Source organism: Magnolia sinica, chromosome 1, assembly GCF_029962835.1.
Source record: "Magnolia sinica isolate HGM2019 chromosome 1, MsV1, whole genome shotgun sequence".
NCBI lineage: Eukaryota > Viridiplantae > Streptophyta > Magnoliopsida > Magnoliales > Magnoliaceae > Magnolia > Magnolia sinica.
The window spans coordinates 112,981,568-113,002,348 of record NC_080573.1 but is presented as its reverse complement, the minus strand read 5'-3'; the positions used below and the strand labels follow the sequence as shown (position 1 = coordinate 113,002,348).

Genomic DNA, 20,781 nt, shown 5'->3' with positions numbered 1-20,781 from the left:
GGGGCCAAATTAAAGTGAGTTTAACACGCAGGCCCATCGATACAACACCGCTTACACATTGAATATATACTTCTCAGGATACAGATCATTCTCTGCTGACAATCCAAAAGGGTCGTGCAGAAAGCCCCTGAACCGTTATTGTTTTTCTGTCCCGATTTTTATGGCAAAAATTCATCCCCACATAACACCTGGACTATTGGAAAATCTAGGGAGATGCTTTACGAGGGATGCAATTATCAAAATGGCTTTTGTCTTATTTTTTTTTTCTTTGAAAACAGCTAAGGACTTGTTTGTTTCTTTCACCAATTACCTGGTAGTATAAAGAAAATGTATCATTATTATGATTTTACCACTGTCAAATCAAACATAGGAGACTCTTCTTGTTTTATTGAGATTCAACATCCAGTAGTGCCATGCTGGTTTAGACGGCTCCTCTTATACCCCTCCCCCAGAATCGTTAGTCAAATAGTCAAATGCATATGCATTTAGGAGATGGGTAAATAAATTTGTAATCATTGCACTTTTTCATAAATTTATCCTAAAAATCTAGAATCCGAACAGTGACATCAATATAAAATTTAACATTTAAGTGATAAAAAAATGCCATCATCACAATTTTACTGTCAATAAACCAAAACACGAATTGACAATATAATGCATATTTTTTAGGAGAACTAATTTATAATCCGTGCACATTTCCTTTACATTACAATGGGAATTGATGATTAAATGCAGATGTTATCAAATGACAAGTAATTTATAATCATTGCACATTTCATTTACATTACTATGGTAATTGGTAAAAGAATCAAACCCCATTGTAGAACTGTACATGTGGTATGCATATGACATCAATCTGTCCAACTTATATGCACCCGATGGTGGTGATTACATGAACCAAAAATCTGGTGGATCAAAATTATCAGAGGAGACTTTAAGTTGGATGTTTTTGAGTAGTGCATGTTACTTTTTAAGGTTTGGCCCACCTAATGATTGGATCTGCAATATTTTAGCTTCATTTGGTAATCACGGCAGGGTGCATTTGTTGAAATGGTTGAATATCAAACTACCACACGGGCCTACATTTCTCGATTCTCCACTTTTTAAAGAAAATATAAACGAGGGCATTTGCATAATACTGCCCAAGAATTTTGGTTCCTAATATGCACTATTTGGTAACATCCAAATTCCTGAGGATTTTTCTGTAAAAATCCCTTTCTTTCTCTTTTTTCTTTTTTAAACATAGAACATATACTGTATTGATTTGAAAAGCAAAATTTCAAGAACTATATCAATGAATAGAACTATAATAATATACAACATACAAGAAAGAATACCACCACCCCAACTTCCACACTGTTAAGCCCCAAAATAAAGCAGCTTTAGGAAACCTCACTTCATCAAAACAATTTCAAAGAACCAAAACGTCAGGCTCATTGGCTTAAACTTTCTCACCACCTTAGAGAGATGAGTTGGCTGACCTTGACGAAAGACTTGAAATAGAATATTGATAGACAGAGTTGCCTTGCCTTGCCCTGCCTTGCTGATAAAAAGTGTTACCACACAACTTCCATATCGTTCTGGCTTGAGTAAAGGTCTACGTCAGCAAGCTGTAATGTCTCTGAAATCCTTATTAACTGTCACCATCACCATCACCATCATCATCATCATCATTGTTCTTGATCTGTTTTTTCACATGAGTGGGAGGTAGGTGCCCCCATGCCCTTTCCTTAGAATGAGTGGCCCAGCATTGTCGGGTACCCTATCCAACGCTTTCATGCATGCATTGATCACATCTCCGAATCCTGTTGCAACTGTTGCCAACTGCATCCTCAACCTTAAATCTCTTGTTCGTTTCAGTAGGCTTCTAAATGACCTTCCCAAGTGCCTGGCCCATTCTGCAGGCAATCCCCCAGGCGATAACCACACAGAGAAGTGCGACTGGTCCCCCCTTGCTGCTACCTCGGCCCTGTAGAACCTTGCCAGCTCCCCAAGCATTGATGGCTGGAGTGGGAGCACGGCTACAAACTCGGCCACAAACTGCTCGGTGAGCTCTGGCTTGAGCATCTGGTTCCATAGTACCAGGGCCCACTCACTGGGCTGATTGAGACCGTAGGCTTCGGCAACAATGAGAGCTTCCTGGAAGCGGGACTGCTCGACGAGTGCACGCCGTGCATTGGTCTCGGAGAGTTTGATCCAGGCAATATCCGGCATGCGGATCTGGAGGGATAGGAGGGAGGCCTGTGCACATGCACGGCGTGTCTTGTTCCCGGCGTCGATCGTTGAGTGCACTTCAGCGGCCTCGATGAAGAAGCGCATGGACTCCAGGAGGTCCTCGGTCTGCTCCTTGTCATTGCGGAAGCGCCAGTTCTGCATGGACTGAGTGGCTCGTGACTCTAGCAGTGACGCTGTATCGTGCTTCATGTCAAAATGATTATAGACCTGAAAGAAGAAAAAAGAGGAATCTAAGGCATACATGGTTCTTTTGCTTCTTTACCACACAGGTGTTACTGCTATGTAGAGTAATAGCTTGCTCTAACAGGTGTTTCAGCAGATAAAAAATGGAAAAAAAAAAGAAGAAAAGGAAAACCGTTTAACCTGATATTTCAGCTGTTTTTTCTTTTTAAATTTAAAAATTATTATTTAATGGATGATACAACACCTCAATTCCATGAGGACTGGAGAGGCTGTTTTCTTAAACAGGAAATATCTTTTACACAGTTTTAGAGTTCTTGAAAATTATGACGTTTCAAAAGGAGATGATCAATGTCCTTTTGTGTGAAGGAGTAATGGGAGTTTAGTTGTTCTCCTTGGGGACTTATTAGATGATAGCCTTTTTTTGTTTTTCTTTCTTTCAGAGTGGAGCTCTTCTTTTTTACGTGTATTATACAAAGCTTTTTAAGAATGCTTTTGAAAGCAATATGTTGTTACAAAAGCAATAAGTGGCAAGGTATCTCTTGATTTTCTGGTTGTAAACATTGATGGTTTGTTTCAGACTAGGAGGATGTTCCTTTTCTCTCTCTCGGATATCTTTCCAAAGATGGGAGTATTTTAACTTTCACTTGTTTCAAAGGTGCTTGAAAGCGAATGTTAAAACTTCAGGGCCGTTGCTGATACAAAGTCCACTGTTATATTTTCTTAAAACTATGATTCAGATGACCAGAAATGTGCAAAGAGAAGTGCTCAGGCTGAGAGTTTGTCCGGTACATAGGTTTTCAGCTGTGCAAGTGTGCAATGGTTCAGTGATCAAAACTGTTGGTGTGATGGGCCTTAGAAATACCCAGATTTGAAGACTCCAGTAACAGAAAAATTTGGCCATTTTGGGTTCAATGTAGACTCTGTATTTTGTTCACTGGGTATTTCCGGATCGTCAGTTCAATGGTTAGGATATTCCAATATGGAAAAAGTTTTGTGCATGGTCCATCCATAGTGAGGCCCATAATATCAATGGCTTGAGTCACAGATCTCTGGTCCCTCCTGTACAAACTGAAAACCCGAGCAACCCGTAGGAACTCTAAGCCAGAGCACTGTATGCTACCTCAGAGAACAAGCTAGAAGCCTAGAATACTATGTGCATTTTCCAATATTTCTTAAATGGCAGTAGGCTCATCCACTGTGTGCATGACATGCATGTCGCTCAATCTAGAATGCGAACCCAGACTCACCGGGTTAAGCATATAGTCCAAAAGGCAAGCAATAGCTGATATTGGCCATTGCATTTGGACCTGCCACCATTTTCTTATCGTCGTGCATTTGCTGATTGTTCAGCTGGGGTCATTTTTTGGGGTAGGATTCATCCACAATGACACTGACCTTTTGGATTGTCTGGATTTACTTGCATGTATGCGATGTGTTGCCTGCTAGGAAAACATTCTCATGACGCCATGCATGCAAAACATGTAGAATAGGATGCTATCAATTCCAAGCAAGACAGAACATGAAAATAAAAACTCTTCGGCATTAGCATAAAGGAAGAACAAGAGAGGATAAAGCATGCTTATAAGAAGAGAGGAGCCCGATGGGAGCTTTGAACATCCAAGCTCTCACACCCCCAATGTCCTAGTTGTCCACACACCCTTGGGTGATGTTGGCAATGGCAACATCCACTTGGGGATGGGCACAGGATCCCTTGTGCATTACTTGTAGAGTCCCATGGGCTTACAAACTACCCATCCTCCAATTTCTTACGTATTTGGATCATCACCAACCACTTGCATATAAGAGATATTGACGCAGGACAGCCCTAATTATGATGCATGCTCATGGAGATAATTAAATAGCGGAAATAAAAGGAATAAATGATCTAAAATTCTTACAGTAATCATCATAACTGAGAAAATCATAAAGGAAACATGCAATGGAGCAGGCCATCACTACAACCATGGAGTATGGAATTCAATTATTACTTAGGTTGGATCCGGCGAGGGATGAGACCTCCCGATCTTGCATGGTCACACCCAATCGATCAATGAAGATCACTAGTCCGAAGAACCAATAAGTTTCTCGGATTAGGGATTTGAGAATTTGGGGATTTAGGGTTTAGATCGGTTCTCAAGATTTTGATCGAAGAAGAATTAGCCAAAACTGAAAAATAGAAGGAAGAAAGTTATTACCTTGAGGAAGTTAGAGGGGCACAAGAAGAAATTAGAAGAAGAAGATCAAGGGGAGAGAAGAAGCATTAGAGAGAAGAGAGGAAGGAGGCAACCAAAGGGTTTGCTTTTCATTAATCAATAGTTGAAATTCGTGTTTAGGGCTTTAGCCCACTTAAATAAGCAAATAAAGACATAAAATTACTAAAATACCCCTAGAATAAGCAAATAAAGACATAAAATTACTAAAAGACCCCTAACTAAGTCAAAAACGCACAAATAACATAAGTACGGGAAAGTTTGGGCGCTTTTGGGCGCTCGGTCTTCTTTCTCCAATCTTCCTTCACATGTGTCTTCCCTGAGTGGGGTCTTCTATATGTCCAATCACATGTGAAAGGTCTTCAGCTCCTCAATAGTCGCCTATCCATAAGGACGACACTTGTGGTTGGCGCTTTCTTCGTTGGTACACCTTGAATGCGCTTGTGTCCGCATCAATTCTCCTCGGGTGAGAAAAACTCGACTCCGACGAGTTGAAACTTTTGTAGCGCTCGAGTAGATTTGGATCAATACCCTGCAATGCGTCGTCCGACAGCCACGTAGATTCAGACGATGGTTTATTCTTCCACTTGACAAGATACCTTTGGAAACCCCCATCTCTCGTGGATACTATCTCGTCATCCAAGATTTCTTCAATTGTTTCTTTATGGGTAATGGGTGGAGGAGGGGGTGGAAGGGGTTGGGTAGCAAAATCAGAAAAAGGCCATGAAAGGGACGATGTATCAATAATGGGAGTATGGGCACGGACTAGATCTTCCACATTAAAAGTTGGATTAATGCTCATTTCAGGTGGAAGGTCAACCCGATACGCGTTGGACCCAACCTTTTGTAATATCTTGAATGGTCCAGCACTACGTGCTTGTAATTTCTTTGCAGATCCTTGAGAGAATCGCTCTGGCCTTATTCGCACCATTACATAGTCTCCTTCTTGAAATTCTTGCACTCTACGATGAGAATCAGCTGAAACTTTATAATCATCATTGCTCTTATTTAACCGCTGTCTAATATGTGTATGCAAATCATGAATATGGCGTGTGAATGCATCGGTTGACTCAGAAGACCTTTGGGTAACAGACATAGGTAAGAGATCTATGGGCATTCTAGGTTTATAACCACTTACAATTTCAAAAGGATTCAACCCTGTAGTTCTATTAACTGACCCATTATAAGCAAGTTCAGCGGTTGGTAAAATTAGGTCCCAAGTCTTAATATGTTCACCCACTAGACAACGTAGAAGATTTCCAAGGCTACGGTTTACCACTTTAGTTTGACCATCTGTTTGTGGGTGGTAAGCAGTAGAAAACTGCAAACGAGTTCCCATAATGTGCCACAGTGTCTTCCAAAAATAGCTAGTAAATCGGACATCACGATCAGACACTATGGTTTTAGGTAACCCATGGAGACGCACCACACCATCAAAAAAGAGACGAGCAACATGAGATGCATTTGACGTCTTCGAACATGGGAGGAAATGCGCCATTTTAGAAAAACGGTCCACAACGACAAAAATGGAATCGTGCTTTTTAATAGTCTTTGGAAGCCCAAGCACGAAGTCCATACTAATGTCCTGCCACGGAGCATGTGGCACTGGCAATGGCGTGTACAGCCCAGTATTTTGCTTTCTTTGCTTTGCCGGTTGATAAGTCGACACTGCCCTAAAACTTTGGCTACGTCTCGCTTGAGGCTTGGCCAATAGAAACGATCTTCCACGAGGGCAATGGTCTTATCACGACCAAAATGGCCAGCTATCCCTCCTGAATGAAGCTCCCAGATGAGGAATTCACGAAGGGACATACGGGGAATACAAAGTCTGTCTCCCTTGAAAAGAAAGCCATCTTTAAGAACATATTCACCCATAATATGCTGGTCACTAGAGAGCGACGCGTAAGTACCCCCAAAATCAGGACATATGGGGTATTCATCTTTCAGTTGCTCAAATCCGACTACCTCTACACTCAAGGAGTTGAGCAACGCCACTCTCCTACTAAGGGCATCCACTGGTTTGTTTTCAACCCCGGCCTTGTGTTTCAAAACAAACGAATATTCCTGAAGAAACGCTACCCACTTGGCATGCCTTGGGTTGAGTTTCTTCTGAGAATGCAAATATCTCAAAGCCTCATGGTCAGAAAACAAAACGAATTCTTGTGGTAGGAGGTAGTGTCGCCAATGTCTCAGGGATTGCACTACCGCATAAAATTCTTTGTCGTAAGTGGAGTATTTTTGTTTTGCCTCATTCAGTTTTTCACTGAAATAGGCCACTGGGTATCCTTCTTGACTCAACACTCCACCTATACCGACACCAGACGCATCGCACGCTACTACAAAGACTTTAGAAAAGTCAGGTAGACGCATGACAGGATCTTCCACCATCTTGCCCTTAATTTCTTTAAAAGCCTTGATGGCGGCTTTAGACCACACGAACTCTCCCTTTTTCATGCACTCGGTAATGGGAGCCATGATCGTGCTAAAACCCCTAATGAACCGACGATAAAAAGTTGCTAAGCCGTGAAAACTTCGCACCTCATGAATGTTCCTTGGTTCTGGCCACTCAACTATGGCCCTGACTTTTTCAGGGTCTACCCGCATCCCTTCAGATGACACTATAAATCCTAAGAACACAACTTGGTTAGACATGAATGCACATTTCTTAAGATTATCGTACAACTTTTCCTTCCTAAGGACACTACAGACCTTCTTTAAATGTTCAAGGTGTGATTCCTTAGTGGTACTATAAATAAGAATATCGTCAAAGTACACCACTAGGAATTTTTCCATGAACGGCCTCAAAGTTTGTGTCATCACCCGCATGAAAGTACTGGGTGCGTTAGTCAAGCCGAATGGCATGACCAACCACTCATATAGCCCATCTTTCGTCTTAAACGCCGTCTTCCACTCATCTCCTGGGCGTATACGAATTTGGTGATATCCACTCTTGAGGTCTATCTTAGAGAATATAGTAGACCTGGCCATCATGTTAAGCATATCATCAAGTCTAGGTATAGGGAACCTATACTTGACAGTAATTTTGTTTATGGCACAGCTGTCCACACACATGCGCCACGTGCCGTCTTTCTTTGGCGTCAACAATGCAGGCACGGCACACGGGCTCATACTCTCTTGGATGAAACCCTTTTGCAGAAGCTCATTAATTTGCTTCTTCAACTCTGCATGCGCTGCAGGGTTCATCCTGTAGTGAGGAAGGTTCGGTAAAGTAGACCCTAGGACAAGATCAATGGCATGCTGTATGTCCCTCATAGGTGGCAACTCATTCGGTAAGTCTTCAGGAAATACATCACTGTATTCCTTCAGGACCGAGGTCACCTCACAGGGCAACTCTGATGGAACCTCAGGTGTAATTTCTCTAGCCACAAGGGCATACACCATAGAATCCTCCTTAGCCTCTTTTTCAAACTCTCTTGCGTTGATTATATGTAAAGACTTAGGTTTGGATTTCCCCATTTCTCTAGGCTCACTTGCCTTCTCATCCTTCTTCTTCCCTAGTGTATTCTCAGGTGGCATGGGATTAAGTTTGATCTTTTTACCATTATACATAAAAGTACACGCATTCGAACGGCCAAAGATCGTGACATAATTATCGAATAGCCACGGTCTACCTAGGATAACATGTCCCACATCCATAGGTAAAACATCACACCACAAGGACTCTTTGTATGACCCAAACTCGATGGGGACTAGACATTGCTGGGTGACAGGTAGGGATGTCTTGTCAACCCAAGAAACTTTATACGGGTCTGGATGAGGTGTGGATTTCAGTTTTAAGCGATCTAAGGTGCTAGTGGAAATCACATTCTGACAACTTCCACTGTCCACTATCACCTTACAATTCTTTTCACCACACTTGGCAATAGTGTAGATGATAGTGCTTCGACGCCAGTTAGCACTACTTCTAGACTGAGCTAACACACGCCTGACTACTGCAAGCGTTGCTTCTCCATCCACTTCTTCATCAGTAAGTCCTCCTTCAGGGTGATACTCTTCAACTTCATAATCACCCTGGTCATCTCCACCCTCGTGGGACTCGCCTATAACTAAGGCTCTCCCACGGCTCTTCGTAGGACACTGATTAAACATGTGACCAAGGTTGCCACACTCATAGCACCTCACTTGGCTCATGTTACTAGGACCGGCACCAAGAACCCCTTTGCCCTTGTCCTCCCTAGGCCTAGGCGGAATGGTCGCCTATGCCCTAGGTTGATTACCAATATTAGGTCTAGTTCCTTGGGAACTAGATCTAGCATTGGAGTCTCGGGACTCAAAACGACGAAAGACAGGAGCCTTCAGATACTGCTCTAACTCCTGCACGACTTGATATGCTTCATCTAAGTCCGTTAAGGGCCGAGTAATAAGCTCGCGCTGAAGATCCGCACAAAGGCCCGTCTTAAAACGCGAGAGCGTTACTAGAGGGTCTTCTCGGATATCACATCGCATCACATACTCTTCAAATTTAGCGATGTAGTCAGCGGCAGGCATTGACCCTTGGCGTAAGGATTGCCATTGGTCAAGGAGCTTCTGACGGTATGAGAGAGGAAGGTACTTCTCCTTCAACTTCTCTTTCATCTCATACCAATGTGTGATAGGGGCTCTACCAACTCTCTCTATCCTACGCTCGGTGTTGGTCCAGAAGAGCTTGGCTTGACCCACAAGCTTCATCTTAGCAAACCGCATTTGACGGTTTTCTGACATGCCATACCACTCAAAGTAGTGGTCCATGTCAGCAACCCAGTCAAGGAATGCCTTGGGATCCAAGCGTCCATCAAAACTCGGGGCCTCAACTCTCATACTCTTCATCGCACGCTCATCTGGATCATAACGGTCTTGATGACCACATGTGGCTCGTGCCTCTCGCATCACACCACGACCGTTACCACGATCTCTATCCTCACTACCACCACGTGTGGCAGCATGTTCTTCAATGATTCCTTCCACTTGAGAGTGCGCATCTTCCCCTACAGCGGGGTTTTCCTTTTGGGACGCCTCTAGTTGCTCCACCTTAGTCATGGTAGTGGTAATTTGGTTCTCAAGGCGGGCAAACTCACGCCTTTGACCCACTTCTAGGGCGGTTATCTTTTGTATCAATTGAGCAAGTTGCTCAGATAACTGCTCGTTATTCATGGTAGGTTGAAGTCCGAAACCTTTACCTCTTCTCGTGGGCATACAATGAAGACTTGAACCAAACTCTACCTAACTAGACTACTAGGAGTTATGACTTTCAAGATGAATGCGATGAATGCAAAACTACTATGAACTGACACAATTAAGTTGAAACAGGAAACAACTCAAATCTGAAAATTTTCCAGATTAGGAACTTTCTAAAATTGAAAACTTTCTAAACCTGGAACTTTCCTAAGTTAAACCTAAAAATCAAAACCCTAATTTGATAACTCGATCTAGACAAAAACCATGCAAGCCTAGGCTCTGATACCAAATTTGACGCAGGACAGCCCTAATTATGATGCATGCTCATGGAGATAATTAAACAGCGGAAATAAAAGGAATAAATGATCTAAAATTCTAACAGTAATCATCATAACTGAGAAAATCATAAAGGAAACATGCAATGGAGCGGGCCATCACTACAACCATGGAGTATGGAATTCAATTACTACTTAGGTTGGATCCGGCGAGGGATGAGACCTCCCGATCTTACATGGTCACACCCAATCGATCAATGAAGATCACTAGTCCGAAGAACCAAGAAGTTTCTCGGATTAGGGATTTGAGAATTTGGGGATTTAGGGTTTAGATCGGTTCTCAAGATTTTGATCGAAGAAGAATTAGCCAAAACTGAAAAATAGAAGGAGAAAGTTATTACCTTGAGGAAGTTAGAGGGGCACAAGAAGAAATTAGAAGAAGAAGATCAAGGGGAGAGAAGAAGCATTAGAGAGAAGAGAGGAAGGAGGCAACCAAAGGGTTTGCTTTTCATTAATCAATAGTTGAAATTCGTGTTTAGGGCTTTAGCCCACTTAAATAAGCAAATAAAGACATAAAATTACTAAAATACCCCTAGAATAAGCAAATAAAGACATAAAATTACTAAAAGACCCCTAACTAAGTCAAAAACGCACAAATAACATAAGTACGGGAAAGTTCGGGCGCTTTTGGGCGCTCGGTCTTCTTTCTCCAATCTTCCTTCACATGTGTCTTCCCTGAGTGGGGTCTTCTATATGTCCAATCACATGTGAAAGGTCTTCAGCTCCTCAATAGTCGCCTATCCATAAGGACGACACTTGTGGTTGGCGCTTTCTTCGTTGGTACACCTTGAATGCGCTTGTGTCCGCATCAGATATACACCACAAACTCATTGTTCCTTAACATTTTATTCATCTATACATCATCATCACTTACCATCATGTGGGTTGTGGGCCCCAAACAAGGACCCTATTGGATGATCTTGAAGATCCACCATTGGATAAGAGACAGGCCATGGTCAAAGAAAATTAATTTACTTAGGATGGCTACAACACATTTTTCTTGCAAAAACCACTTTAATGATTTTTATTTTTATTTTTTTTTTAAAAAAACAAAAGACTACATTTGCTCAAAATTAATTAGGCTTGTCAATCAAAGTGATCTTCCTGGGTGAGCAGCAGTCTACACAAGGGACTTACATTTCTGGATTCTTTATTGAGCTCACATAGGACTAGTTTCCGCAGTATTGGTATTGTTGCATGTATCGTTGGTTGGGGAGGAAACATGTAATGATACCGCCGATACCCAAAAACGTATCATTGATTGAGGGAAACATGGGGGAAATGGTGGAATTTCTCAATGAAACTTCCAAGAGATGCTAAAATACACATATATAGGAATCAAATAATTGCAAGAAAGACGCATAGATAATATGTTTTCCTTTAATGGGGGCATGTAAATAGTGACAAGAAACCTTTACAGTTGCTACCATCGTGAAAGAAACTAAACATCGACAAGAAACCTTTACCTCACTACCTTGCTTAAAATAAGCAAGTTTATATGGAACTGGATGCCTCTTAGTCCTCAATTGGATCTATTCTATTATGTCCTCAAAAGTGACATTTTTACAGTTGCTACCATCGACGATCACCCCACAGACTTTGTCATTCACTATGCAGCTCGTTTAGAAAATATTAGTTTACAACCAATCATCTTCCTTAGGCGACTTAGGCGCAAGAAGAGCCTTTTGGATCACCAATGTTTTTGGGCCATCGCCATATAGTATCTTGTCTCCACCGCTAATATCAAAATCCGCACCATGCGTTTCCTCTATGGTCTCACCTTCATCATCAATTGACTGTTCCTCCACAACTGCTTTGGAACTGCTAGCCAAATTGATTTGTTGCTTCCTACATTCGGAGGATATATGTCCAATTCCATTGGATTTGTAGCACTAGATATTATTTTGACTTGTTTGTCCTATTGCCTCATCGTTTAAAACTCGTGACCTTGACGTAGAAGTGACATTTTTGGCCCGACTCGAATCCCCTGCCGGCTGGTTACTGCTACCCGGAATATCGGTGAATCGATTAGAAGCTTCCATGCAACCATACATGGCTTTAGTCCTTTAAAAAAAGGTGACTTGCCTGCATGCTTCTACAACAGTAAACATTGATTGAATACCCAACTGATATGCAATAGTGGGCTATAACCCATCCATGAAACAAGTAACCAATTGCTCTTCAGTCTCGAATAAATTATTTCGGGCCACTAGATGACGAAACTCTTTCGCGTACTCCTCTACGGTCCTGTCCCCTTGTCGGATATGCTGTAATCGCTGGAAAAGAGAATGTGCGTAGTTGATGGGTAGAAAGGCCTCCTTCATGAGAGACTTCATCTCCTCCTATGTTTTCACTTTGGATTTCCTGTGCCTTTCTTAAGTGGCCTTAGCCTGTTCCCACCATTCTAAAGCTCTACCTTTCAACTTCATGGCGATTATTTTCACATTTTTTGCTTCATCCACATTTTTGTAATAAAAAAATTCTCTCCACAACATTAATCCAAATTAGAAAATCATCCCTGTGCATACTACCGTGATATTCAGTGACCTCCATATTCACTTCCAACTCCCTACTTTGGTCCTAATAATCTCCTCCTTTCCGCTTGTTACAGCTTAACAAACGGGGCTTCACGATGGAATGGGTTACTGTTGCTCCTAATCGACTCATTATCGTCATTTTCATGAGTTGGTGGTTCATTCCTCGCTAATAGCGTACCGAGTTGTTGGGAGATGGTTTGTATTTGCCTTTCTAACATGGCAAATCTCTCTACTATTAGATCTGAGTCTTCTTTGTCCATTCTTCATGCACCACAACCTCTACCTCTATGCAGCATCATCATAGGATAAGAAGCTCACGCAAGAATGAAACACTGGTGAAAACAGAATCTCTGATTCCAAATATGGTGTAGCTAATGAATGAAAATCGCCAACCACTCGCAGTTGTATCAAACCCTAGGGCCAAATCATGCCCAAACACACCCAATCCAAGAATTGCGATTTTTTTTTTTTGTAAATTTTAAAAACCAGAAACAAAAGGAAAAAAATACAATAACTAGCGAATAATTGAAGCTCTCACCAGTTTTGATGGCTTGGATCATATGCTTCACATGTGCAAACATGCAATTGCACAAATCCTAGCCCAAGGCTTGTAGAAACGTAAGAAAATGTCCTAAAAGCTGCTGGACAATTTTTATTATTTAGTTTTTATATGAAAGGGAACAAAAGAAAAGCCCTATAATTAATCTGGGCCTTTCACCAAGCATAAACCATGGGTTGGATGTTATAATCTCAGCTCTATTATCTTATTTTAAAGGAAAAAGACTAAAATACCCCAACTACTTAAGTGAAACATAAGCAGAATAAAATAAACTAAAATTCATCTAAAAATAAATAAAAAATTGTTACTTAAGAAAATGCCATCAAATGTAGGGCTGTACATGAGTCAAGCTAGCTCGCTCAACTCAGCTCGACTCAGCTCGGATTGACTCAGCTTGAAAGGCCGACTCAAGGCGAGTCAAGCTTGTTTACTAAAGCTCAAGTTGAGTTCAAGCCAAGTTCGACCATGGTGTATTTCAACTCGACTCGACTCGAAGCCCGAGCTCAGCTCGAGTAATATATTTTAATAATATATATTATATATATATATATTATATTAATATTAAATATATATATATATATATATATATATATATATATATATATATTTAAGTTAAAAAAAAGAAGTTAAAACTAAAAAGTTTTTACTAAAAAACCCTACTCGTCCCCATTCCCTCTTTTTCTTTCCCTTACCCTACCGAGGTAAACTCGACTCGACTCGAACCACTAGCTCGACTCAAGCTCGACTCGAAAGCTTTGGTAAACAAGCCAAGCTTCAATGTTGAGCGCGAGCTCGAGTATAGCATGGACGAGTCAAGTCGAGCTTGGCCCACCTCGACTCGACTCGGCTCGATGTACAACCCTAATCAAAAGACATGGACCCAAAAGTGTACCACGAGTGCCATAATGCGTGGTCCATGAGTTTACAGGTTTGGCCCATTATGGAAGATATTTGCGCCCCTTTCCATGCTCTAATCCATGCCAAAACTCCTCGGCAAGTAGATCAACCTGATCCATCAACATTAGGTAGTCCACATCCTCATCACCTTTAGATCAATATTTGTTCTTACAAGTAAAGATTAGTGCAACCAAAGACAACCAATGCACATGCCTAAGCGTTTTGGGCCTATTACACCTCGCTTGGATCCTAGGCTAGGCGTTTATCTTAGGTGGGCGCCTAGGCATTTGCCTAGCGCCCAGTGCCTGGGTCTTAAGCACACCTGCGATAAATTTGGCATTTCACCATTTATGGGTACCTCATATGTGTGGGTTCTTTGTTGTTTTATTACCCATTAAGGGTGCAATAGATAAGAAAGGGATTCCAAACCTGATGGGGACATCCCGTGCACATGCGTAAGCACGCCGAACCCCCTACACGTATGCCAGAAGGAGGGCCCCATCATCGATCTAGATCGATAATGACGTCCAGGGAGGGCCTCCTAGTTAGAAGACGAAATTTTGGTTCAAGAGAGTGGGCCCGATAGCCAAGAAAAGCACATCATGGGATCTCATGATCGTGGCCCACTACTAGGATTGATTTCATATTTTACGTTTTGCTTATTTATGTTATTTAGAACATCATGAACGCTTTAGATTTCTTTGATTGATTTTTAATTTAGTTTACTTCATCGCCAAGTAATAGGTTGCGCACATGGTGCGAGTTTTGGGGTATAGGGTTTGTAGTTCTTTTGATTTTTTTTTTTTTTTTGAAAGATCACTTAAAATCATAGAAGGGAAGAAAAATAGAGTAAGAAAAAAACAAACAAAGCAAAATAGGAAAACAAAGAACAAAGCAAAGCCCAGCAAAAAAATTCCTGCAAGTTTAATAAAAAAGAACAAAGCAAAGCCCTTGTAGTTCTTTTGATTCATTTAAGTTTAATAAAAATTCCTGCAAGTTTTTTTCTACTCTCCGAGCTTTTGAGTTATGGAAAAATTCAAGTGGGTGTGAAGCCCTCCCTTTCGAAGGGTTAACTACCGTGGTGCGAAACCACGTTTATCCCCATCCGCCCCTCCATCTTATTTCATCCTCCCCACAACCATCTTCGCGCCAAATCCATTTGTTTTGCAGCTGTTCATCCCTTCACAGCCAGTTTTCAGAATCTGGCCCTGCAGGAGGGCTGAAACTTCGACGGAGCACCATGCCCAGACCACAGCCCGGATCGACGTGAGATTTGGAGGTTTTGCAGCCCCAGCCTGGCCGACCAAGGGCCAAGAAGTCGATTTGGGAAGGCGGGCCTTCATTGCACGTGCGGCCAGCCCATCTGCGCACGTGCGTCAGCCCCGGGGCACCGTCTACACGCGAGAGTTATTTTTGGGTCAGGTTTTTCTCTCGTTTTCTTCTTTTCATTCCTAATTTTATAAACCCTAACCCTAGATTGCCGTAAATCCCCAATTTCTATCTCTTTTCTCACCCTAGGGTTCCTTGATTTGAAATTGGTGATCTCCTTGGATTAGGGATTGATTGTCATGCATGTGTGGATGATTTCTATTTCCCTTTGAGTATTGTTTGGTTCATAATTTTTATTGATCCAACGCTAACGTGTGTAGGCCTAGACTCACATAGATTCCCCTTAATTGAATATTTGGACCTTTGTGTGGGATGTGGAATTTGTGTAATTGTTTATAAACTATGTGGTCTTAAATCTAAAATCTTGCACATCATATCTGAATTTCATGTCCTGCATTAAAACCCCTATTTTAACAACCTTTCTCAATTCTTTTGATATTAAAAATTGAGATATTCTCCCCCTAAATTCTAATAACTTTTCTCATTTCCTTTGTTTTTTATTTTTTTTATTTTTATTTTCTTTCTTCTAATAATGTGTTAGGGTCATCACAATGGACTTCTTAAAAGCAATTGGTGCTTCCATGGGTGTGCCCATATAAGAGATACAAGGTGAATTCGGATTTTAGGGAATTGGAAACTTTAGGTTAGAGGATTTGCGGATTTTGAAAAATTGGATCATATGGTGAAGAAAATTTAGGGATTTTGGTAATATTATGTTTTTAGATTGGGGAATTTGTGAAAAATAAGAGGGTTAAGATTTGGAGAAATTGGAAAATTAAGATTTTGAATTGGGGAATTTGAGAAAAATTCAAAATATAGGGTGTTGGGCGAAGAGGAAATTAAATGGTATTGAGTTTGATTATTTTAAGAAAAACTTGTATGTATATACATATATATATATATATATATATATATATATATATATATATATATATTAAATATTGATATTTATTTATATAAAATTTAAAATTGCACCTTGAATCTCTAAAGCATGCGCCTACATTTTCAGTGCTAAGGGGTAGTTACTCTTGGGGTCCACCTAGCGCCTTTGACTACATTGGTGAAGAATACAGTGAAAATATTGTCCCCATTCAAGTACACATCTAGGGAACTTATGTTTCTCTCATTGGTTTTCATTTTAAGGATCACTACAACCAACATTTTCTCATTGTTGATAACAATCACATGGAGTTCAAGTTAGAACACTTGAAAGTCCCGACGACAATGTAATCGACCTCTAACACGTTCGTTCTGAACCACTCTTCCATCAACTCCTCTTCATTTATAAATCCTCCTTAGGTTGGATCAAAGGTCAAGAGTTTAACAATCTATTTGAATGATTCAAAAGATAAGTAATATATATCTTAGGATTGGGTTCAAATGAAACAAATTCTTTCAAAAGATTTGCACATTCGAACGATCATATTTATGCATGGAGAAAAATCCCACAAGTTTTTAATGAAGTCAGTCAAGATTTGATTCCAAAAAAACTAATCTTATTTCTAGGATATTACTCAAGAGAAACATAGAAAAATGCCAGATCTCCTCATCATGGACTTGATCTTCTCATGGAAGATTTTCTCTCCTTCAAGAATATTTAGGAGTGGTCCACCGTGAGATGTTCCCAAAAAGTTACGAATGACCTAAAGGAGTCATTTGAGCCATATGGCCCATGTTCACACATTATTTGTAGTTAATTACACAAGTTTATAATGTTTTAAGCTAAAGAATTGAAACATTGTGTAGTCCCATGGGTGAGAGAACTATATCTTAGTTACTTGCACAAAATGAGATTCTTCTTGAAACTTATAGTTTTTGCAAGAAGGTTTCTAATTGCGTATATCATTGGAAGTTCTAGCCATCCGGATATAGTAACTGTTAGGGGGAAAACCGAACTAGCTTGCTGTACGATATATGCAAGTGATCATAGAAGGGTATCCTTAAAGTTGTTCTAATTAAGAATACATGAATGAACTCCTTGAGCTACCGAGGCATCAACTATGAGATGAGCCCTTGTGTGACCTTGAAGGCCGGCACTGAGCTGAACTGCTTAAGGTTAGAGCTCGATAATAGGACTCACCTCCTGATCTGCTCAGATTCAACCCGACATAAGAGGAGGAAAATCCAGAGAGAAATCCGCCCCAAGCCAAGAAAGGAAAGATTTGGCGAGATTCTAGCCGAAGATCACGCCGACCGAGGTGGGCTTGACAATACTTTCGGAAGTACAGTTGCATTCAAATAAGGACCCTCTAGCGTATCCCACCAAGATACGCAAGTTCAGGAGCCACCTAAGCATCCTATAAATACACCCACTTCCATTGGAGAGAGGTAAGCACCAAAAACCCTAACTCAAGTCCCGTTTCTACTTTAATTTGACTCGCCTGACTTAGGCATCGGAGGGTCCCTGGCCACAACCGGCGCCCCCGCTGTCCTTTACGTAATACTGGTGTAGGTATTCGAACGTCTACAGGTGTGGTACCTGCCCATCTAGATTTGAGCAATAACAGGTGTGGTACCTGCACATCCCTGGAAGATGAGGAAGCCGGCTTCGCCTGAGGCGAAGGGGCCTCCCCTGTTCGAGGTGCCATTGTTGGCGATGGTTCCCCTGAAGATGGGGTAGATCGGGAGTCTCTACTGTCATTCATAGACCTCCCATGGAAGGCTTGTAAAACTAAGGCCCCGGAGTTCTCTTCGGAAGACTTACATAAAAAGGGGGAGAAGACATGAAGAAAAAGGAAGAAGAAAAGGGACTCAAGCAAGGGCCAAAGTGTATCGGAAGCACAAAGATCTTTGGTTGCAGTAGGCTGACAGAGGAGTGTACAAGACGAAGACTAGCGGAGGACTAGGTTGGCAAAGCTTGGGCTTCGCAAAATCAAGTAGGTAAACAACAAGGGGGAAAGCCTCTACTTATACAGTTTCTGTGGTCGGGCATTTAATGTTGACTAGAGCCACGTAAGCTTGAGGAGACGCTTCGACTGATGTGCCCCTTAATGTGGCAACATAGGGTTAGCACGTGCAAGGCCATGATGACTCAGGCGACAAGTGTCCATTGGTGAGTTGCATGGAGGCCGAACAACGCTCACCAATTAATGGGCATTCATTCGTACTATGCAATCACTAGAGCTGGGCATATCTGACCCAATCCGGTGGATCTGACCCGATCCGACCCGTTCAGAACCGAACCGACGGCCTGGATCGGTGCGGATCGAGTAGGGTCATTCAGATCCAACGGTTTTTCGGATTGAGATCGGGTTGTGGTTAATCCAGACCGATCTGATCTGAAAACCGATCCGAATGTATCCGGACTGATCCGATCCGACCCGATCCGGAGTGATTTTTATCAATACTTCTACTTTTTCCTGTGGTATGGTCCACTTGAGCTTTGAATATGCATCAATTTTGGGTTCAACCACTAAAATGATCTGGAAAAACCAATGGACGGCGTAGATAAACCACATGCATTGACGGTGGGCCCCAACAGAGTTTACTAAATACATCGATAAGAGCCGCTGTTGCACACGCAAAATTGGATTTCCTGCCAAAGCCTTTCGCAGGAAGTAACTGCGCTGGGAACCCAGGTGGGGCCCACTGTGATATTTTGGAGAAATCATCTCCGTCCATCAGTTTTTTTATTTCATTTTAGGACATGATGCCAAAAATGAACCGTATCCAATGCTTAAGTGGGCCGTAATAAAGGAAAAGATGGTTAGGGAAATTCCTACCATTGAAACCTCCCTGGGTTCGACAATGATGTTTATATGCCATCCATACTGTTAAGAACGTCATTCCTACTGGGATGAACTGAAAACACAAATATTAGGATGATTGAAAACTTCTGTGGCCCCACGAATATTTCAACTGTAGAAGTTCAATTATCACGTTTTCAGTCCACTTGAGCATTAGATACGGTTACTTTTTGGCATGATTTCTTAAAATGAACTCACAAAACTGATGGACGGGCACAAACATCACAATGGGTCCCACCTGGCTTGCCAGTGCAGGCTTTCGCAGGAAATCCGCGTCCTACCCACCCGATGCAATTCCTTGCACGACACGTTAACACAGCTGGTGTGTAGATACGTGTCGTGCAAAGACGATCGAAGACCACCTCGAGCTCCGAGTTGTACGAGTAAACTATGTGGGGTCCACTGTCATTCATGCATTTTATCCACTCCATCCATCCATTTTAACAGATAGTTTTAGAGATTTAGCTTAAAAGTTAAGTCTATCCAAAGCTCAAGTGGACCACACCAACGGAAACAGTGTGAATTGAATTTCTACCGTTCAAAAGTTATTGGGGGCCACAGAAGTTATAGATCAAGATGATTTTTGTGTTTTCCGTTCATCCATGTCTACTTGATATTATTAACATGTTGGATGACAAATAAACATCATTGTGGGCCTTGGAAAGGTTTCAACGGTGGAAATTAATAGTTCCACTGTTTCCTGTGGTATGGTCCACTTGAACTGTGTATATGCTTCAATTTTGGGCTTAACACCTAAAATGATATGTCAAAACGGATGGACGGCGTGGATAAACCACGTACATTCACGGTGGGCCTAAGAGTTTACTCAGTATGATAAGGGCGTACTGAGTAACTCGGTACGCAATCCAATTCCTGTGTGAGACACGCCAGCGATACAGTTGGTGTAGATACGTGTTGTGCAAAGATGAGCCCCGACACGCCTTGAGATCCGAGTTGTACGAACAGCTCAAATGAGATCAAAGTTACAGGGGCCCACCATAATGTTTATTTTCTATCTAATCTGTTAATAAGGCTAAAAATACATGGGTGAATAGCAAATTTTTTTTTTTCATATTGTTCCGAAACTTATGTGATCTCTAACAAGGTTTCAATGGTAAACGTTCAATCCCCAACTGTTTTTTACAGTGTGGTCCAACTGATCTTTAGATCTGTCTTATTTTTCAGCTCAAGTCTTAAGATGAGCTCTTCAAATGGATGGGCGGATTGGATATAACACATAGCTCATAATTTGACCCATAGACCCAACCCGATCCGAACCTTACCCGACCCGATCACCGAGTCGGGACTTGGTTTGGGTCAAGCCAACCGTGCATCGGATCGGTTTGAGTCAGATGTCCCAGACTTGGTCCCGGATCGGATCGAGTTCGGGTCAGCCCATGTAGATTTCGGACCGAATCGAGTTGGGCCCAGTCCGATCCGACTCGGTCCGATGCCCAGCTCTAGCAATCACCATCTATCTTTTTCGATTCTTGCGATGGCCGCCGCCTTTCCCGC

The 20,781-nt window shown here is 41.7% G+C and overlaps 1 protein-coding gene across 4 annotated transcripts in view; it reads right to left on the bottom strand.

Moving 5' to 3' along the window:
• Positions 1-1,263: 1,263 nt before the first annotated feature.
• The window catches only part of LOC131254340 (uncharacterized), a 158,913-nt gene continuing 139,395 nt past the window's right edge, over positions 1,264-20,781 (bottom strand). For all 4 annotated transcript variants that reach the window (XM_058255340.1, XM_058255330.1, XM_058255335.1 and 1 more), the window contains one exon: positions 1,264-2,442. In XM_058255340.1, coding sequence (XP_058111323.1) covers positions 1,693-2,442 — 750 coding nt within the window. In that variant the 3' untranslated portion in view covers positions 1,264-1,692. The remainder of the gene's footprint in view (positions 2,443-20,781) is intronic.